Genomic DNA, 20148 nt, shown 5'->3' with positions numbered 1-20148 from the left:
ATGATCTGTGGTTTTATTCAAAATGTTCTTTTACAAAATATTTTGCTATTAAAGAATGATGCAGAAAGAAAGTCACAAATGAAAAGAGCTATATCATTTAAATTTATCATATCTACAAAGTATGAGTCATGGAAAAAGAGAACATGGTATTATGTAAGAGACCATAATATTAGTGATTATTTATTACTGTAAATATTGTACCAAATATTTACTGAACATTAGGTCAACATTACTAGTGACAATTCACATTAAATGGATGTCTACTTTGTGCCTGTTGCTGGGCTAAGAAGTTTACATGGCTCATCTCATTGAACTACAAAAAGAAACACTACACAGCTACTGTGATTATTGTTGCCTCTTTGGACTTAAAATATGAGCTATTAAAGCCTATGGAAGGGATGTGACCTGTTCAAGAACATGGAACTAAAATACCCATCTAATGCTAACCCCTCACATCACCCCACTCTTGCTCCTACTGAAGATTTTAATAACGTAGAATAGATAATAGGCTGTTATTCAGAAGAACTGGATTCTAGCTTGAGCCCTGATGTTCACTCCTCATGAAACCCTGAATAAATCAATCTGTTTTTCTTAATAGTAGAGTGTAATATTTAAATAAGATTTTCTCACATGGCCTATATGAACAATTTTTTTTTTCAAGTAGAAAGGTGAAGAACATATGTGTGTGTGTATATGCACACACGTGTGTGTGTGTGTGTTTTAAGGGGGCACTAAATAATTGTTAAACACTTAACAATTAAATGCCATAATTAAGAATATTGTGATAAGTTTGGGAACTGAAAACACTACTTTTACTAACAGATGGGATTGACAGTAATTGTGTTACTTGCCCTAAACGCACAAAACAAGGGCCAAACTGGGTCATAAAGCATGTTAATTCAGTACCGTGAACCAAGGTAAAATAAACAGCAATAAGTGTGTCCATGAATACAACAGGAAACAAGCTCTCTTGTATGAATTGGCTATTCCAAATACCATCATGAAGTCCTCCTAGGGTTCAGGCACAATTGAAGAACAACTCTATCAATAACAGCATTTGGAGGTCACAAAGAATTATAATAAAAAACAACGTGGGCACCAGCAACTTGATTAGCTGCCCCCTAGGGTATATATTTCTTAGGAAATGCAAGAGAAAGAGATAATATTTTGGAAATGACAAAAATAATGATTTTCATGAAGGAAGTCAAAGAAAATTAGAAATAGCCATTAACTCAGGAGGAATACATGGCTATCATTTAGAAATGACTGTTGTAATAAGTACTCACAGTAGCTCTTTACACATGACACATTTGTTGTTGTATGATTTCCCGTCGGCACCACGTACAGGATCACTCTCCCGAGTACAGCTGAGTTTTCCATTTTGCATATGATCCCGATACTCAGCACATGGATCCTAATAAGGGAAAAGAAAGCAGGCCTCCTGAATTGCTTAGACTATTGAATTATCATTAAATTTATTAAACAACCTGCGAAAAGTTCTTGCATATCTGCCTTTATAAGAATTACGATAGCTAGCATTGCTATATACACAGAAAGAGGGGCTAGACTCATCTGTATTCTAAGTATAAAGAGTCAGGTGTCCTAGCTTCTAATGCTGCTTTTAAGGACCTACATAAGCAAGTTATAAAGCTGACTGGAATTTAAAAGCATAGATGAAAGATGGGCAAACTATAGTCCACAGACAAAATATGTCCTGCTGCCGGCTCCCACATGTAAAGTTTCATCAAAACACATCCTTGATCCTTTTTTTAGGCTTTATTTGTGGTTCCTTTCCAACAATAATGACAGAGTTGCAGAGTTACAACAGACACCATATGACCCACATGCCAGTTAGTAAATACAAGAGCTGACTTCTTTTGTGAGTAGAAAGGAGAGAAAAATTCTGGGGATAAGTGTAAAGTTACATAAATTATCAAAAAAGCTAGCTTGTTCAAATTACAGAGAAGATGGATAAAACTTCTGAACAGGTGTACTTGAGAGTGAAAATTCAACCTCCTAAAGCAGAAGATATTGAAAAAGCAGAAAGGACAGATTTCATCAAAGATAAAAATAATGGACATGTTTTAGATTTAGAAACAAAGAAATGATCTTGAGATTCCAAGGTCATAAGAAGATAAATAAGGTGGCCGTAGTCTTGGGAGGTTGTATTGACAGGCCCGAGGAGTTGCTTTATATGCAATATTGTCATGCTGACACTTAAAAATGTTTTGAAAAATGCACTAAATGCTTGCCTAAATTATTTTATTTCTGTAAGAGTACTGTTAGGCAAGGGAGACAAATGATGCATTCAGTGCTTCACAGGTCCAAGTGGGAGTGAGCAGGTCTGTATCCCAAACTCTTAGACTCCAAAGCCTGTGCTCTTTCACCATGTGATGCTGCCTTGGGCCAGTAGAAAAGATGCCTCAGGACTTGGATCCATCCAGGGTAAGAAAAAATAATGAAAGAAGATGCAGAGCATGTGAAAGAAGATGCAGAGCCTGTGAAACTGGTAAGAAGAAATGCTGACAGAAGTACTAGGTCACCAGAACAGGGGGCAGGAAACTGGGATAAGGCCTTCATGTGGCTAATTACTTCCAGGTTTAGAGAAGTCAAAAGGAGCCCTAGAGAAGCTGTGACGGCTGACATCTTACCCTGCATCCTTCAGGAGAAATACACTGTTCCTCCAAGCACCTTTCTGGCTCATTACTCCCTATATTCTCCTTTGCTTCAGGACCTATCATTGCCCCACTGCCCAAAGTCCATCCCCTGGTTATGTCATTAGAGGTGGCTCTTACCTGAGCTTTCCCTCCTCCACCATTAGAACCTTGTCCTGAAGAATTTCTCTGATCATCCTCTTCTTTCTTCTTTCTTTCTTCACTTTCCTTCTTGCTAGAAATTAGAAAATGGAAGATAGCAAGAAACAGTTTCCAGAACACAGAGCATATTTCTATGAGCTTCTCATCATATGACCAAGTTAGATTTGTATAGTGTCTACCTGCACTTACTTAACATCTACTATGGACCCTCTTGTCCAAAAATAATAGGGATGAATTGGGTGGAGACCCTTGCCTGAAAAGCTTTCATGACAGTATAAGAAAACCAACATATACATAATCACAAATAAGGCAAGATGAGCCATTAATTAGCATTTCCTAAGGGTTAACTAGATCTCCAGCTATATTTCTTATAAATACCTTATGTTTAAGAGGCCTTTCCCACATAAAATAATTAGCTTCTCTACCAAGCATTACCATCCTCTTGGATTCTCTGCTTTTCTGGAAGAAAAAAGTATTGGAATCACCTCTGAGGGCTCCTCTCTCAGCTGGTATAGCTGTGGCCACATAACCTTGAATTCACCTTCACAGCTCTTCCCCCTTGATCCACTCATCTTCTAACCTGCTCCTGTACTCTAGTTGTCTCTCACTGGATTATTGCAACCCTTTCCCCTCAGTCCCCACCCCCACCCAGTAGCATTCTGAATTTTGGGCCCTTCCCTCTCTTTTTCAATTTTACTACCAGCAAGTGGATCTTCCTAAAGGAACCACATTTTGGCCACTTTCTCTCCTACCTGAACCATTTCAGCAGCTTCCTAGGTGTAGAATTGACCCCAGAATCCTTGATTTGTCATTCAAATGTTGTAAGTTGGTAAATTATAATTAAACTAAATGTCTTGCTCCTGACATAATATAGGTCTCTTAACTGAAGTCCTCACCTCTGCTATTTCACTCTTTTTTCATTCCTTCCTGTCATGTCTATACCTGACCCAAACTGCAAGGTTCAGTTCTAATTCAACTTAGAACTTTCTATTAGTTGTGCTTTTTCTGAAGTACCATACCAACATTTTTCATTTAACAATTCCTTTCATGTTATATTAGCTCATGTCTATATCTAATATATAAGGGCCTATATGATTTCTGAGAATTTGTTTCATTCATCTGCGTATAATCATTAGATATGCTATATATTACACATGTTCAGAAAATTGCTATGGAATGAATTAAATATTTTAGATGTACTTCTAAACGTTTTATTTCCCAAAATGTGATATTTCCAAAATTGTAAATAGAAAACTCAAATTGACAGTAAAATCTGCATGTTTTCTTCCTAGTGGGAATTCTAAAATAATCGAGAAAAGGGATATACTTGTCAAAGGACTTAAATATTATCAAGAAAAATATTCTGATCTAGTAGTGATCGAGGCTCTACCCCAGAACTAGAGAATGACCTAATAATGTATTGTCTATTTCTAGAACTATGAATCTTGGCATATATATATATATATATATATATATATATATATATAAATTTTAATATATATATATAAATTTACCTTAAAATTCTTTACAGATAATCAAGATAGATAATCATTTGTTTCTTCTATATGTAAGGAAGGGAAAAGCCCCCTCCCAAACACACACACACATATATATCTCCTACCTAGCTTTGCCTCCCAATTACTTTCTCAACCCACAGCAGGAGCTCTATCTGTGCACTCACAAGACTGCCTTGCACATGGCACACTTATTGCCATGGGTCTTGCCATCTGGGCCACGCACGGGATCGTTTTCTCGTGTGCAGAAAAGAGTTCCATTTTGCAAAAGGCTCCGAAATTCACTACAGTTATCCTAAAAGAAAGAGAAAAGGCAAGAGCTTGGTTATGTTCTTGGAAATTATTTTGTTGGTTCCTACTAAGTACTTCCTGAAAGGTGCTGGGATGAGGGAAAGAAATTCCCTAGGGATTTTTTTCTCTGACAATTCTATCACTCAATTCCTACTAAGAACATAGAACTCAAAAAGAGATCTGTGTTTCTTTTTCCTTGCAAGTTATCCCCCAAATCCAGACTGAACCAGCAATTACACACAAGTAAGACTCTTAACAAATTGGGTTCTCTGAGGACTGGTTGCAGTCCTTATTCAGGGGGTTGCTGTCTATCTCTATTACATCATAATGCAAAAAACAAAATTAAAAACGCTGCACATGTCATAGACTTAAAAGATTAGAGTTGGATAAATCCTCAAATTTCATCTGGTCTGACCATCCATACTGTCTCTCAATCCCTAACTTATGACTGCCAAGAAGTTACTCAATTTCTGCTGGAAGACATGCGGTGATAAGGACTCTATTACCTACCAGATGGTTTATTCCAAATTTTTACTGGATAATTCTAGCCATAATACTACTTTTGGGAGATCTTGGAAAACAGGTTTATTTTCCTAAGTTAATAAAGTAGGATGAATATGTTCCTTCAGACCAGCAAGCAAAGATGAAGCCTTTTATATCCTTCTGAAAAATCAATGGTATTTTTCCTCTTTCACGCATGTTCTTCAGATATTTGAAGAGAGCTTTCTGGATCTTCTCTCATGCTTCTGAATATTCTCTTCCAAGAGCTACACATACCCAGATACTTTAGTTGTTCTGTTTATGATGTGGTTTCAGTTCCATTTCCTACTCTGGATTCTTTCCCTTTCCTAACAAATTCAGCATAATATCCTAAGTGTGGCCTGGTAAGCACTACTATGCTGACAACTGCATTACCAGTTAGAATTCCAAATTTTCCATCAAGAGACTTGGGTAAAGGTTTTTGCCTCTTTGTACTTCAGTTATCTCATCTATAAAAGGAAGTAATAGCACCTATTGTACATGGTTAAAATAATAGTGGCCAATATGTTTTCAGTACTCAATAAATATCCCAGATTATTATGAGAATACGTGATAAATGTATAAATATGCACAGTTACTAACATGTAGACACTACTCGATAGACGTAAACTCTAGAGTTATCCGAGAAACTGAGAGAGAATAAACGAATCACTTAAGATCATGGAAGTAACTACCAGCAGTAATTAGGATTGATTTTGTATTTTTCCAGGACAATTACCTTTTCAGATTCTCTTTTAACTTTTTCTCTGGATTCATTATCTTTTTCTTTTGCTTCTTGCAGGCTGTTAGAGAGGGGTAGGGGAGAATCATTCATAGCACTCAACATAGAGAATATTAAAAGGAAAATAACTCTAGGTAAGAATATTCCATTACTTCTATACCTCTATTTATTTACCGCAGGACTTGAAAAAAAAATAAGCCATACACCTCCATATCATTGTTTTTGGGTTTTTTTTTTTTGGGGGGGGGGGTAACAAGTGGCACTTGACCACTGAGCCACATCCCCAGCCCTGTTTTGTACTATTTAGGGACACAGTCTCAATGAGTTGCTTAGTGCCTCAATTTTGTTGAGGCTGGCTATGAATTCCCAATCCTCCTGCCTCAGCCTCCTGAGCTGCTGGAATTACATCTGGGATTACAGGCATGTGCCACCATGCCCAGCTATGGTTCTGGTTTTTAATATTTCTTAAAAAATAAGACACACATGTAATAGCAAACCAGTAAACAAATTTTCATGATGACATTTCTTTTGTAAAATACAGATATTGTCCTTCTCTCAAAAAGAAATTAGGATATTGATGAGAGGTTAACACTTTTTTCTACTTGTTAGTACCCAAAGATTACACCTTTGGATTATTCACAACTGTGCCCTGTGCGCAGAAAAGAGAAGGCCTAACCCTTTTATGCCATTAACTCCAGGGAAATTTGCCCTTAGCACATGGACCTCCCTTGATAGTAATTCAAGTACCTTTCAGAAAACTAGGAGAAAAGCATGCTAAGTATATAGCCTCAAAATAGTAAATCTCCAAACTCAATGCCTATACAGCCTTCATTATGTACCTTCTGGAGATACCAGCAGTGTCACCCTCTCACCCACCGGAGCTTTCCTTTGCAACTCTACTCACAAGAAGGCCTCACACATGGAGCAAGTGTTGCCGTGGATTTTCCCGTCCAGGCCCTCAATGGGGTCATTCTCTCTGGTGCAGGGGAGCCGCCCATCCTTCACATACTGACGGTATTCACTGCACAGCTTCTGCCGAAAGGAGGATGATTTCAGAATCAGATAACTAAGCACTGGAAACCTTTCTCCACTTACCCTTTTGAAAACTAAAACACAATGCCCTACAGCATAGAAAACATGATGCAGAAGGAGAATATTAGCCAAGATTTTTCTCAGTGGCCTAAGTCATACATTAATTGGAATTTAAGGCAGTTGTATTCATCTCTTTAGAAAATCTTCAAACATTATTCTGAAGCAAGCACTGTGGCAGATACAAAGCACAATTTATTGTCTCTTAAATTTTCAAAGGAATTTGTGGTATGCAGAATAATAACTCTCACTCTCACCAATATGTTCAAGTCCTACTACCTGGGACCAGTGAATAGATTACCTTACATGACAAAGATAAGGTTAAAGGCCTTTAGATGAACAGAGTATCTTGGGTTACTCTAATGGGCTTCATCTCAAGAACCAACCCCTAAAATTGAAAGATGAGACAGAATAGAGAGTGAGATATGATCACAGAGGAATAGTCAGAGAGATGCAGCGTTGCTGGCTTTGAGATGGAGGAAGGAGTCCAAGCATGTGCAACACAAATGGCCTCCAGAAGCTACAGAGCAGGACATGGATTCTTCCCTAGAGATTCCAGAGAGGCAGGCTGCCCTGCCAACCTTTGATGTTAGCCCAACTGGTATGTTTGTCTGACTTTAATCCTACAAAATCATAGATAAGAAATTTACATTGCTTTCAGCCACCATGTTGTGGTAATTTGTTGTAGCAAACATAGAAAACTAATACAAAGTGTTTACTTTTTTAGAAAAAAAAACATAAAAAGAAATTATAAGAATTAAGCAAATTTTGTAAAATAAAGAAATTTTCTCACATAATAAATGATAGAGTTATTAAATACATTATTCAAGTGGAGGAAATCTTTAGGGAGAAACTAATGTATATTCTGAGCCTGAATTTTTATTTAGTCAAGGAAATTTCCTAAGAGCAAAGCCATATAGAAGGCAAAGTTGTTGAATAATTAGTGAATTGTGCAATGTGATACATCCTATTGGGTAATGATATTACACAGATAAATACAATAAATACAGCAACAACAGATATTATATATTGAGTGCTTAGATATGGCTGGGGTTGTGGCTCAGTGGTAGAGCACTTGCCTAGTATGTGTGGGTTCAATTCTCAGCACCACATATAAATATATGAATAAAATAAAGGTGCATCAAAATCTAAAAACATGTTAAAAAAAGATATGGGAGACACTGTGCTGTTAAACACAGATAAGTTTCTTATTGGTAATAATAACATTCTCCTTTTATAAATGAGGAAATTAAGACATAGAGATTTTGGCTATCTGAACTTAACTTGTAAGAAGACAGAGCAAGGATTTGAACCCTGAGAGCACAAGTTTGAATTCAGATTTTTAACCATGATATCATTCTACAAGACAGAAAGACATGAATTGATTCTTGGCATGTTCAAAAAGCAACAAGATGGTCAGTGTAAACCAGCAGAAGAACGGTATGCAGAACAATAGGAAATGAGGTCTGAGAAGTGACAGGGATCAGACCAAGCCTGGCCTGTAAGCTACTAGAAGGACCTCAGTTCTTACTCTGAGCTGAGAGGCCTCTGGGTGACATGGCTTGCCTAATGTTTTTAAATGATTACTTTTCTCTCAGAATCAAAGATAGACACTAGGGAGTAAAGGTAAGAGGTAAGAGAAAAGTAGAGATGAGGTCTTGTAAACTGGAAAAGGATAAAGGAAAGAAGGGACAAAGACCTAGGCACAGCCCTTCAGGCATATTAGCCCTGTTGGGCTTAATATATAAGTAGAAAAGGAGTCTTCTAATCCACCGGGATCCAATATATTTCCTCAGCTTGCAGACACTAAGACCCTGGGACTGTTGGGGTAGGAGACAGGTTGAGGGAGAACGACATTGTATATGTATGTGACTCTGATGATTTAAAACAACTACCTCCACGGCTTCTCTCTTAACTTTTTCAGCCTCAACTTTCTCTGTTTCTTCTTCATTATGATTTTTCTTCTCCTCTTCTTCAAGCATGCTGCAATACAAGATCACAGGCTGAGTACGATTCTCCACTGACTTTGGTAGATTGTTTCAAGAAGAAATGAGGAGCTTTCAGAATGAAAGTCAAACAGTCTTTATGACACTTATACCCACCCCAACAAGTGCTATTGTTTTAGCCAATGTACAGATAAATTAAATAGTCCATATCCCCTCTCTAAAAATAGCAACAATAAAAAAGCATGAATTTAATCAGCTTATGCCCCTCAGTTGATCTTATAGTCTATAGATTTTATGACTTCAATCAGTGATCTATAAGAAGCCACGATTGTTTTGATTTTTTTCTAATTGTGAAACTTTTCCTATACAAATAACTACCACATCAAGGACAAGAGCAAATGGTAATGCCAAGTTCGATGATAAACCCATCATCATATAATTTTATGGGATAGGGTTGTAGCTCAATAGTAGAGCACTTGCCTAGCATACGTGAGGCACTGGGTTTGACCCCCAGCATCACATAAAAATAAATAATAAACAAAACAAAAGTATTAAAAAAAGATACCATGTTTAAAAAAACATGTTTTACCATGAAATACAAATTTTAAATATTATTTTGGAGGATCTAATGTTCATAGAGAAATTCTAGTTTGAGATCATAATAGTGATCCAAGTTCAGTAAGATTAAGCAGCTACTTTTTTTTTTGTTTTGAACAAGAGATAGCCACGTCACCAGCGCTTTTTATTATTTAGTTAGAGACAGGTTCTCACTAAATTGCTTAGGGTCTAGCTAAGTTGCTGAGCCTGGATTTGAACTCATGATCCTCCTGCCTCAGCCTTTGCAGCCACTGAGATTATAGGTGTGTGCCACCAACCTCAGCAGCAGCTCCTTTTTTGAGGTTGATCACAAGCCTAACGTTTTCATTCTCTTGTCATTTCCCTCTGACATGTGTCATGTCATGCTGGACATTGTGAGTATTTACCACCTCTGGTTATTACCATAGGACCAGCAAATGGAAAAGATGAGAGAAAAATCCTGATTTCTTGTCCTCCCAGTCATTATTTAATCTAATGCGTCACTCTGTCAATCTTTCTTTTTAAGAAATTACCTGCATACACTTAAGATAAGACCTGTGTGATTGGAGACTATTTTTGTTGTTGTTGTTGTATCTTTAAACAGACATTTAAATATTTTTCTCCACATTTATTTTAGAGTGATGTTCAAGAGGGAATTGGCAGTCTAACAAGGAAGGAATTAGAATTGATAAAACTCAGCTTCTCTAATGCCCCACACAGTGGAGCTCCAGCCCTCAGGTTTATCCATAGCACAAAGCAATAGAAAGGCCTAGCAAGCTCTGACCTGACTTAACATTTCAGTACAAATCTGGCACATGAACCTGACTCTCAGGGGTTTCCCACCACACTAATACACTTTCAAAGTGTGCATTTCACCTGTGTCTAGCACTTTCCCTGAAAGGGTAGACACAATCCTCTCTATTCTACTTCTCTGTCTTCTTCAGGTTATTATAACAATCTTCATGTCTCAGCCCCACACACGTCTATTCAACTGGATTACCTTAACCCACATCTGAATATACTCACAGAGTGGTAATATACCAGAGGAGGTAGAGAGACCAAAAGGAGCATGCAATCCAGACCATGAAACTTCTGCCCACTTTTTGTCGTAAATAAAGAGTGTCAAGTGTTAAAAACATATCAACACTAAAGGGAGTCTTTTCCTTTGACTTAATTAGAAGATAGAAGGAAGACTGGCTTGAGAATAACACTGTCACTGTGTACTTCAGTAGTACTTAATGTCTTTTCCATGTGTTTGTAAGATATCTAGTTGACAATCCATGGTAAATATACTACAGATGTAGGAGGAATCTGAGGCTCAAAGTGAACAGTGATGAAGAGAGTCAGAGGGAGAGCTGGGGTGGATACCTACAACACACTAGAACACATGGAACACTTGTTTCCGTGAATTTTGCCATCTGGGCCAAAAACGGGGTTATGCTCCCTGGTGCATACGAGTGATCCATTTCTCACGTAGTTCTGGAATTCCCTGCAGATTTCCTGGAAAATGAAGAAAATATTTTCTCAGGTCAGTTTTCTATCCTTTCTACCTATGAGGAACAAGTCATGCATGGCAGTATAGACAAAGTCAGGAAAAGTTATGACATATAGCAATAAATCAGTAAAGAAGTACAAAGCTCCAGTCATACACTCAAAATTGCCCTGGTGTTACATCAGATCTGTAACCATAACCATCATCCTCCTGAGGATGCCTGTAATTATGGTGCAGAATCAGGCTGATGAGTTGGGCAGAGTTCAACAGAAAACATGCATGTTTGTGTCATGATGTATATTTCAATCTATCTGTAAGAGTTATAAAAAACCATGGTGAGGAGAGTCAATAGGCCTACAGGGAAGCCTTCCTAGAGGTGAGAGAGAATTGCTGAGTCAAGGTTTGTCTTTAGCAAGCCAAGAAGAGGAAAAACAAGCATGCTCATCTTTATAGATGTGAGCAGAAAAAGTATGATCCCTGGAGAAAGCGACATCTTTCCTAGAGTGAATCCCTGTCCAGGGATGGGGAATGAGGATTTAAATCAGGAGAGTACAATAGGAGAGGAGAGAAGGAGAAAAAGGGTGAGGAACATTGGGAATATCAAAGAGGCCTTGGAATATGATCAAATATAATAGATGAATTGGATTTTCAGTTTTAAATTACTGATAAGAAACACTTGCAGCTAATAAAAACATTTATTAAAAAAGAGTTGGTATCAACCTTTCCCAACTAATGGTTAGGTTCAGACTTTTGTAGTTATTGTTCAAAAATAAAATTAAATGCAAATTGTGTATAAGGCTACTGTGTGAAACCAGCAAGCTTGTTTATTGTGGGTTCTAAGTGCTTCCCGTATATAGATGTCCGTCTCATTCCCAAGATTCAGAAATGTTTTCTGCCATTATTTCACTGGAAAGGTTATTAATGCCGTTAGTCTGAATTTCCTCTCCTTCTTGAATGCCAATTATTCTTAAGTTCAGTTTCTTAATATTGTCCCAGATTTATGTACCTAATAATAGTTTCTTATCTGTTGTTTTAATTTTATCTGTATATTCAAAGTCAGCCAACTTGTCCTCAAAATGAAATTTTGTCTTCTACCTGATCTAATCTGTTGAAGAGACTTTCAACTGAATATTTTATTTCGTTGATTGTGCCTTTCATTTCTAAGATATCTGTTTGGGTCTTCGTCAATATTTCTATTTCTTAACTGAATTTCTCATTCATATCCTATACTTGTTTCCTTATTTTTTTCACATAATTTTCTGTGTTCTCTGGCTCGTTGGTCACTTTTACAATCATTCTTTAAATTCTTTATCTTCTGTTTCATCCACTCAATCTTTGGAATAAGTTGCTGGTAAATTATGAGCCTTATGGTGACACATTCTCTTGTTTTATTTTCATAATTCTTGTATTCCTATATTGGTATTTGTTCATCTGTTGGGATGGATTTCTCTTCCACTATTATGTGAAGACCCCTTTAGGGCATAGCTCTCTCTTGATGAAATGTTCCAGAGCATCAGGTTATTGTGAATATTCTTCCAAGGGGGTTTTGTAGATCCATATGGTTTCTATGGTGATAGATAGTGTATCTTGACACTTGTTGTGTTAGTGCTTGAGGATTCCACTTTCTCTGTAGATCTCACAATAGTGGGGTCCATCTAGTGGGTCAGATGTTGTATGCAGCAGTGTATATGGAGTACATTCTCTGTTATTGCTCTTCTAGGCTTCACAATTCTGTTGTAACAGGGTACAGACATGATCTATATTGAGGTTCCTTATAGGTGTTGTGTCTACAGTTTCTGTGTTACTTCTCTCTACTGCTGCTGTAGGAGTGAATGTCTGTGAGTGGTTCTAAGGCCACCTCACCATTCTTAGTTGGGACATAGTTATCAGTTTGGGGATTAAGTCTCTTCCTATCCTTTGAATATTCAATATTTTTTTATAAAAATGAACCTCAAAATTTGAATAATCATAAAGCAAAATTGGTATTAGAAAAATTTTATAAAGACTTCCCTTTCTTTTTTTAAAGGATAAGAGTTTTCTTAGTTTATTTCAGACATGAAACAAAGAAAAAAATTATGCTAATGAGATAACTAGAATTCTATTATATAGAAAAATTGCCAAGAAACAAAGTCAGCATTTCTGAGAAAATTACCTTTGCAGCTTCCCTTTTTTCTTTTGCTGTTGATTTTTCTTCTTGTTTACTACAAGGGACAGGAAAATAGAGAGAGAGAAGAAATGGATCTTATTCCAGGAGAGCAGATCTTTCACATTTATAGATTGATCAGTCACTGCTTTGATTATTCTCAAGATCCACCCATAGTACTTTGTCATTGTATTTATAATCAACTATAAAGGTTCACTACACCTGAAGACAATAGTGTTCAAGAGGAAGTCCTTTTATCAATGAGTAATCCATTTAACTTCCCAGCATGTGCACTGCAGTAATATTCTCTGATTTGCTTCTGTGGTCACTTATATAAAGTGGTAATATTTGGTTTGGGCAGCAATACAGCAGAGTAGTTAGGGGGAAATACTCTGGACTGAGATCATCCTAGGAAAATGAGACGCACTTTAGTCTCCCTCTGCCTTCCTTTCTTTTAAATGAAGAGCAATAGAGGTATAGGACAGGAAGCAAGAATACCTTTCTCTTAAGAATGTATGGAGTATTAAATGAGTTGGTATATTTAAGGTCACTAGAACAGTACCTATTACATCATCAAGTGATTAGCATAAATTATATAAGGAACTGACATCATCAGCATTGTCATCATTGTAAGTAAACATTCCCAAAATAGGCATATGATAAAATTAAGTGAGAGCAATAGATCTTTCTATGTTAGATAATTACTCTTGTTGCAAACTGAATTTAGTGGTTGGACCTATAGCATAGCTGGTATATGACACAAACAAATCCTGTTGTATAGAGAAAAAATATTGCATAATTTATTAAAATGTTTTAATGCATTCTAATCAATACAAGATTTGACCATCCATCAAATTAAAACATTTTTAAAAGATGAAAAGATTATTTTCACATGGAATGAAAAAGTGCAAAAAATGACAATGGAGGAAAAAAAGATCATCAAGAAACTCAGTAACCTTTGTTAGCATATATGGGTAATAAAAGTGTTTTTGAATAGAGATTTTGTATTTATTGGACAATTTTTGTATTTATTGTATTTATTAAAATAGGTTTAAAATGTGTTTTTCATACTTCTTTATGTGAAAACTGATCTAAACAAATCCAAGTTGACTAAATATTTTAATGAGGAATGATCAGAAAAAGCAGCAGAACTGCCCACTAGGTGGCAGAATTATTTCTGTAGAGAAAATGAAATGTAAAGAAAAAGAAAAACAGATTGAAAGAAGCCTATCTATAGGCAAATATATCACCAGTAGTTGGTAAAGCCTTGATAAGAGATTATATCCTGTGTACACTACAGTGAGAAGCATGTTATAATATTTTTACCAACATAAAACATAAACTCAGCTGATTTTCTGCCACTCTTAATTTCACTAGGCCTTCGTCTTTTCATTTGTAACTTGTGATAATATAGAACCTATTTCATATGATTATGATGAAGATTAAATGAGATAATGTAGCAAATCTTATCATATGCCAGACAATTACATCTATTCAATAAATGCTTATTATGATACCTAAGTCATCATCATATTGACTTTCCAAATAGAAAAGATTTTTGGAGTTCAATGGCTCTAACATTATGGGAGAAATATGATGAATTAGACTGCCCCTGCCCCTCATCCAACAGAGAAGACTTTTTGAGATCTTTTGCACAATATGTAGACTGTAGTTAATAATATATCATGTATTTCAAAAGAGCTAAAAGAGTATATTTTAAATAGTCTAATCACAGAGAGATAAATATATAATGTGATTATGTTTCTTAGGCTGATTAAATCATTCCACATGTATATCTGTATAAAAATATCACATTATCCTCATAGACTTTAATGTTGAGAAAGTAAATTGGGAAATACTTTTAGTCAAAACTTGAGTTAGGGGAAATTGTAGATTCTTGTTTAAGGGTCCATACCATTTTACTTATTTCACAAACTTCAGGTTCTCTAAAATAGGTAACCAACTTCTACACATGGAAATCATTATCCTTAAGTCATTATCTTTATGTTATTATTCGTGTTAAACCCAAATCTTCCTCCCTATATACTTCTTATCCATTTTATTTCTATTCCCTAAATTCACACAGAATTGGTGGGAAGAAAAATAGTGAGCAAAAGAAAAAAAATCTCATAAAATTTCCATATAGTACTAACTTTCTTAGTTTGACTAATAATATTTCATAGAGCTGAAAATAATTAGTATGATTATCATAGACTAATCTCCAATCTGGATGGAAAATTATAAATTACTTCTGAAATGCCTTATAAGATACCATTCTACATCTCTTTTGTGAAAAACTGTTTTGACAAATAACTTCTATTCATTAGGATAATGTGATATTTTTATACAGATATACATGTGGAATGATTTATTTATCTCTCTGTGATTAGAATATTTAGAATGTACTCTTTTAGCTCTTCTGAAATACATGATATATTATTAACTACATTCTCCATATTGTGCAAAAGATCTCAAAAAGTATGCCTCTTAATTGAAATCAGATCCTCTAGTTGAGATTTCCTCATTTTCAACACCCATTCCTTCCCAATCCTGGTCTCTGTCTATTTCTATATGTTAGGTATTTGAGATGTTATATATATATATATATATATATATATATATATATATATATATATGTATCAGATCACACACTAGTTCACTTTTACATCTTGCTTATGCTGTATCTCTTATGCACTTATAGTCTGAAAGTTTTCCATTTGCTTTTATGATTTTTTGGTACTTTTAAATATGACATTCAAACTGAATTCTACATTGAAGAAGAAAATGCATTATTTTCATTAAAAAGAATTTCCCAGAGCATTTCCCATGCTCCCTGGCAATGCTCTACTCACAAGAAGGCCTGACACATGGAGCAGGTGTTGCCATGCATTTTCCCATCTGGGCCCCGAATGGGGTCATTCTCTCTGGTGCAAATAAGTTGTCCATTCTTCCAGGATTTGCGGTATTCACTACATAACTTCTAAAGAAATCAAGGAGGAAAGTTGGAGGTGTTAAACAAAGTTTAGATCTGATTTGCAAGAATGAGTGAAATTTAGCCTTTTATTTTTTTAAACTGGAGGTCAACTCTTGGCCTATTTTAGGATACTTCTCAACTTTGAAGGCATGGATATTTTCAAGTGTCAATGGATCCTCAAGCAAGAAAATCACATCTGTACATGCACAGATGCAAACACATCAAAACAACAGCTGTACAAATGTTTCATAGAGTTTCAGGGAATTCACGTGTTCCCTGAATGTGACATGTACATCCCCAGGTCCATATGCCTCTGACTTATTAGAAAGGGTAGCTCACCTCAAAGGAAGCAGATTGTCTTTTATTTCTTGAAATAATTTCCTTCTTTTTCTTTTCCTCTTCTTCTGCTTGGCTAAATGAGAGTGGTTGAAGAAAAGATATGAGAAAGAATCAGAGAATTTTCAGATTGGAAGTAATCTCAGACAAAATTTGAAGTTAATTAACATGGATTAAATTCTTACTGTGTGCCTAAGCCGGTGTTCAAACTATGAAATAGGCATGACATCATGTAGCATGTCATGCTAGACATTGAAAGTATTTACCACCTCTGGTTATTACCACAGCATAACCAAATGGAATAGATGAGAGGAAAAAATCCTGATTTATCTTCCTCCCAGTCACTATTTAATCTAATGCTTCACGCTGTCAATCTGTCCTTTTAAGAAATTACCTGCATACATTAAGGTAAGACCTCTGTAAATGGAGACTATTTTGTTGTTGTTGTTGTTTCTTTAAACATACATTTAAATATTTTTCTCCACATTTATTTTAGAGTGATGTTCAAGAGGGAATTGGCAGTCTAACAAGGAAGGAATTAGAATTGATAAAACTCAGCTTCTCTAATGCCCCACACAGTGGAGCTCCAGCCCTCAGGTTTATCCATAGCACAAAGCAATAGAAAGGCCTAGCAAGCTCTGACCTGACTTAACATTTCAGTACAAATCTGGCACATGAACCTGACTCTCAGGGGTTTCCCACCACACTAATACACTTTCAAAGTGTGCATTTCACCTGTGTCTAGCACTTTCCCTGAAAGGGTAGACACAATCCTCTCTATTCTACTTCTCTGTCTTCTTCAGGTTATTATAACAATCTTCATGTCTCAGCCCCACACACGTCTATTCAACTGGATTACCTTAACCCACATCTGAATATACTCACAGAGTGGTAATACACCAGAGGAGGAAGAGAGACCAAAGTGAGCATGCAATCCAGACCATGAAACTTCTGCCCACTTTTTGTCATAAATAAAGAGTGTCAAGTGTTAAAAACATATCAACACTAAAGGGAGTCTTTTCCTTTGACTTAATTAGAAGATAGAAGGAAGACTGGCTTGAGAATAACACTGTCACTGTGTACTTCAGTAGTACTTAATGTCTTTTCCATGTGTTTGTAAGATATCTAGTTGACAGTCCATGGTAGATATACTACAGATGTAGGAGGAATCTGAGGCTCAAAGTGAACAGTGATGAAGAGAGTCAGAGGGAGAGCTGGGGTGGATACCTACAACACACTAGAACACATGGAACACTTGTTTCCGTGAATTTTGCCATCTGGGCCAAAAACGGGGTTATGCTCCCTGGTGCATATGAGCAGTCCATTTCTCACGTAGTTCCGGAATTCGCTGCAGATTTCCTGGAATGAAGAAAATATTTTCTCAGGTCAGTTTTCTATCCTTTCTACCTATGAGGAACAAGTCATGCATGGCAGTATAGACAAAGTCAGGAAAAGTTATGACATATAGCAATAAATCAGTAAAGAAGTACAAAGCTCCAGTCATACACTCAAAATTGCCCTGGTGTTACATCAGATCTGTAACCATAACCATCATCCTCCTGAGGATGCCTGTAATTATGGTGCAGAATCAGGCTGATGAGTTGGGCAGAGTTCAACAGAAAACATGCATGTTTGTGTCATGATGTATATTTCAATCTATCTGTAAGAGTTATAAAAAACCATGGTGAGGAGAGTCAATAGGCCTACAGGGAAGCCTTCCTAGAGGTGAGAGAGAATTGATGAGTCAAGATTTGTCTTTAGCAAGCCAAGAAGAGGAAAAACAAGCATGCTCATCTTTATAGATGTGAGCAGAAAAAGTATGATCCCTGGAGAAAGCGACATCTTTCCTAGAGTGAATCCCTGTCCAGGGATGGGGAATGAGGATTTAAATCAGGAGAGTACAATAGGAGAGGAGAGAAGGAGAAAAAGGGTGAGGAACATTGGGAATATCAAAGAGGCCTTGGAAAATGATCAGATATAATAGATGAACTGGATTTTCAGTTTTAAATTACTGATAAGAAACACTTGTAGCTAACAAAAACATAGTTATTAAAAAAGAGTTGGTATCAACTTTTCCTAACTAATGGTTAGGTTCAGACTTTTGTAGTTGTTCTTTAAAAATACAATTAAAGGCAAATTGCGTATAAGGTTACTGTATGAAACCAGCAAGCTTGTTTATTTTGGGTTCTAAGTGCTTCCCATATATAGATGTCCGTCTCATTCCCAAGATTCAGAAGTTTTCTGCTATTATTTCACTGGAAAGGTAATTAATGCCATTAGTCTGAATTTCCACTCCTTCTTGAATGCCAATTATTCTTAAGTTTGGTTTCTTAATATTGTCCCAGAGTTATGTACCTAATCATAGCTTCTTATCTATTGTTTTAATTTTTCTTACTTAATTGATTTTTTTTAAATACACGACAGTGGAATGCATCACAATTCTTATTACACATATAGAGCACAACTTTTCATATCTTTGTATATCAAGTATGTTCACTGCAATTCATGTCTTTATACATGTACTTTTTTGCATTATAATTCTTATTACACATATGTACCACAATTTTCATATCTCGGTTTGTAAGTTGACACCCAATTCATGTCTTCATACATGTAGTTTGGATAATGCTGTCCATCACATTCCATCGCCCTTGCTAATCCCTTGCCTCCTCCTTTTCCCTCCCACCCCTCTTCCCTATCTGAAATCCATCTATTCCTCCCATGCTCCCCCTTACTACCCCACTATGAGTTAGCCTCCTTATATCAGAGAAAACATTCGGCATTTGTTTTGGGGGGCTTGGCTAACTTCACTTAGCATTATCTTCTCCAATACTATCCATTTACCTGAAAATGCCATGATTTTATTGTCTTTTATTGCTGAGTAAAATTCCATTGTGTATATATGCCACATTTTTTTTATCCATTCATCCACTGAAGGGCATATAGGTTGGCTCCACAGTTTAGCTATTGTGAATCGTGCTGCTATAAACATTGATGTGGTATGTCCCTATAGTATGCTGTTTTTAAGTCCTTTGGATATAGTCTGAGGAGAGGAATAGCTGGGGTCAAATGGTGGTTCCATTCCCAGATTTCCAAGGAATCTTCATACTGCTTTCTATATTGGCTGCACCAATTTGCAGTCCCACCAGAAATGTATTAGTGTGCCTTTTTCCCCATATCCTTGCCAACACTTATTGTTGTTTGTCTTCATAATAGCTGCCATTCTGACTGGAGTGAGATATCTTAGACTAGTTTTGATTTGCATTTCTCTGATTCTTAGACATGATGAACATTTTTTCATATATTTGTTGATTGATTGTATATCCACTTCTGAGAAGTGTCTGTTCTGGTCCTTGGCCCATTTGTTGACTGGGTTATTTATTTTTTCAGTACTTAACTTTTTGAGTTCTTTATATACCCTAGAGATTAGTGCTCTATCTGATGTGTGAGGGGTAAAAATTTGCTCCCAGGATGTAGGCACTCTATTCACCTCACAGATTGTTTCTTTTGCTGAGAAGAAACTTTTTAGTTTGATTCCATCCTATTTATTGATTCTTGGTTTAAATTCTTGTGCTATAAGAGTCTTATTAACAAAGTTGTGGCCTAATCCCACATGATGAAGATTAGGGCCTACTTTTTCTTCTATTAGAAGCAGAGTCTCTGGTTTAATTTCTAGGTCCTTGATCCATTTTGAGTTCAGTTTTGTGCAT

At 36.2% G+C, this 20148-nt stretch overlaps 1 protein-coding gene across 8 annotated transcripts in view; it reads right to left on the bottom strand.

Moving 5' to 3' along the window:
• Positions 1-20148, bottom strand: part of Spink5 (serine peptidase inhibitor Kazal type 5) — a 175680-nt gene that overhangs the window by 25182 nt on the left and 130350 nt on the right. For 5 of the 8 annotated variants that reach the window (XM_048811753.1, XM_048811751.1, XM_048811754.1 and 2 more), the window contains 10 exons: positions 16442-16514; positions 15981-16108; positions 13138-13186; positions 10866-10993; positions 8867-8954; positions 6787-6914; positions 5880-5943; positions 4498-4625; positions 2796-2889; positions 1287-1414 (listed from right to left, as the gene is read on the bottom strand). In XM_048811753.1, the coding sequence (XP_048667710.1) occupies positions 1287-1414; positions 2796-2889; positions 4498-4625; positions 5880-5943; positions 6787-6914; positions 8867-8954; positions 10866-10993; positions 13138-13186; positions 15981-16108; positions 16442-16514 (1008 nt within the window). The remainder of the gene's footprint in view (positions 1-1286; positions 1415-2795; positions 2890-4497; positions 4626-5879; positions 5944-6786; positions 6915-8866; positions 8955-10865; positions 10994-13137; positions 13187-15980; positions 16109-16441; positions 16515-20148) is intronic. The other 3 variants (XM_048811756.1, XM_048811758.1, XM_048811757.1) reach the window with 2 other exon arrangements.

This window comes from Marmota marmota, unplaced genomic scaffold (genome assembly GCF_001458135.2).
Source record: "Marmota marmota marmota unplaced genomic scaffold, marMar, whole genome shotgun sequence".
NCBI lineage: Eukaryota > Metazoa > Chordata > Mammalia > Rodentia > Sciuridae > Marmota > Marmota marmota.
This window is presented reverse-complemented; position numbering and strand designations above follow the sequence as displayed.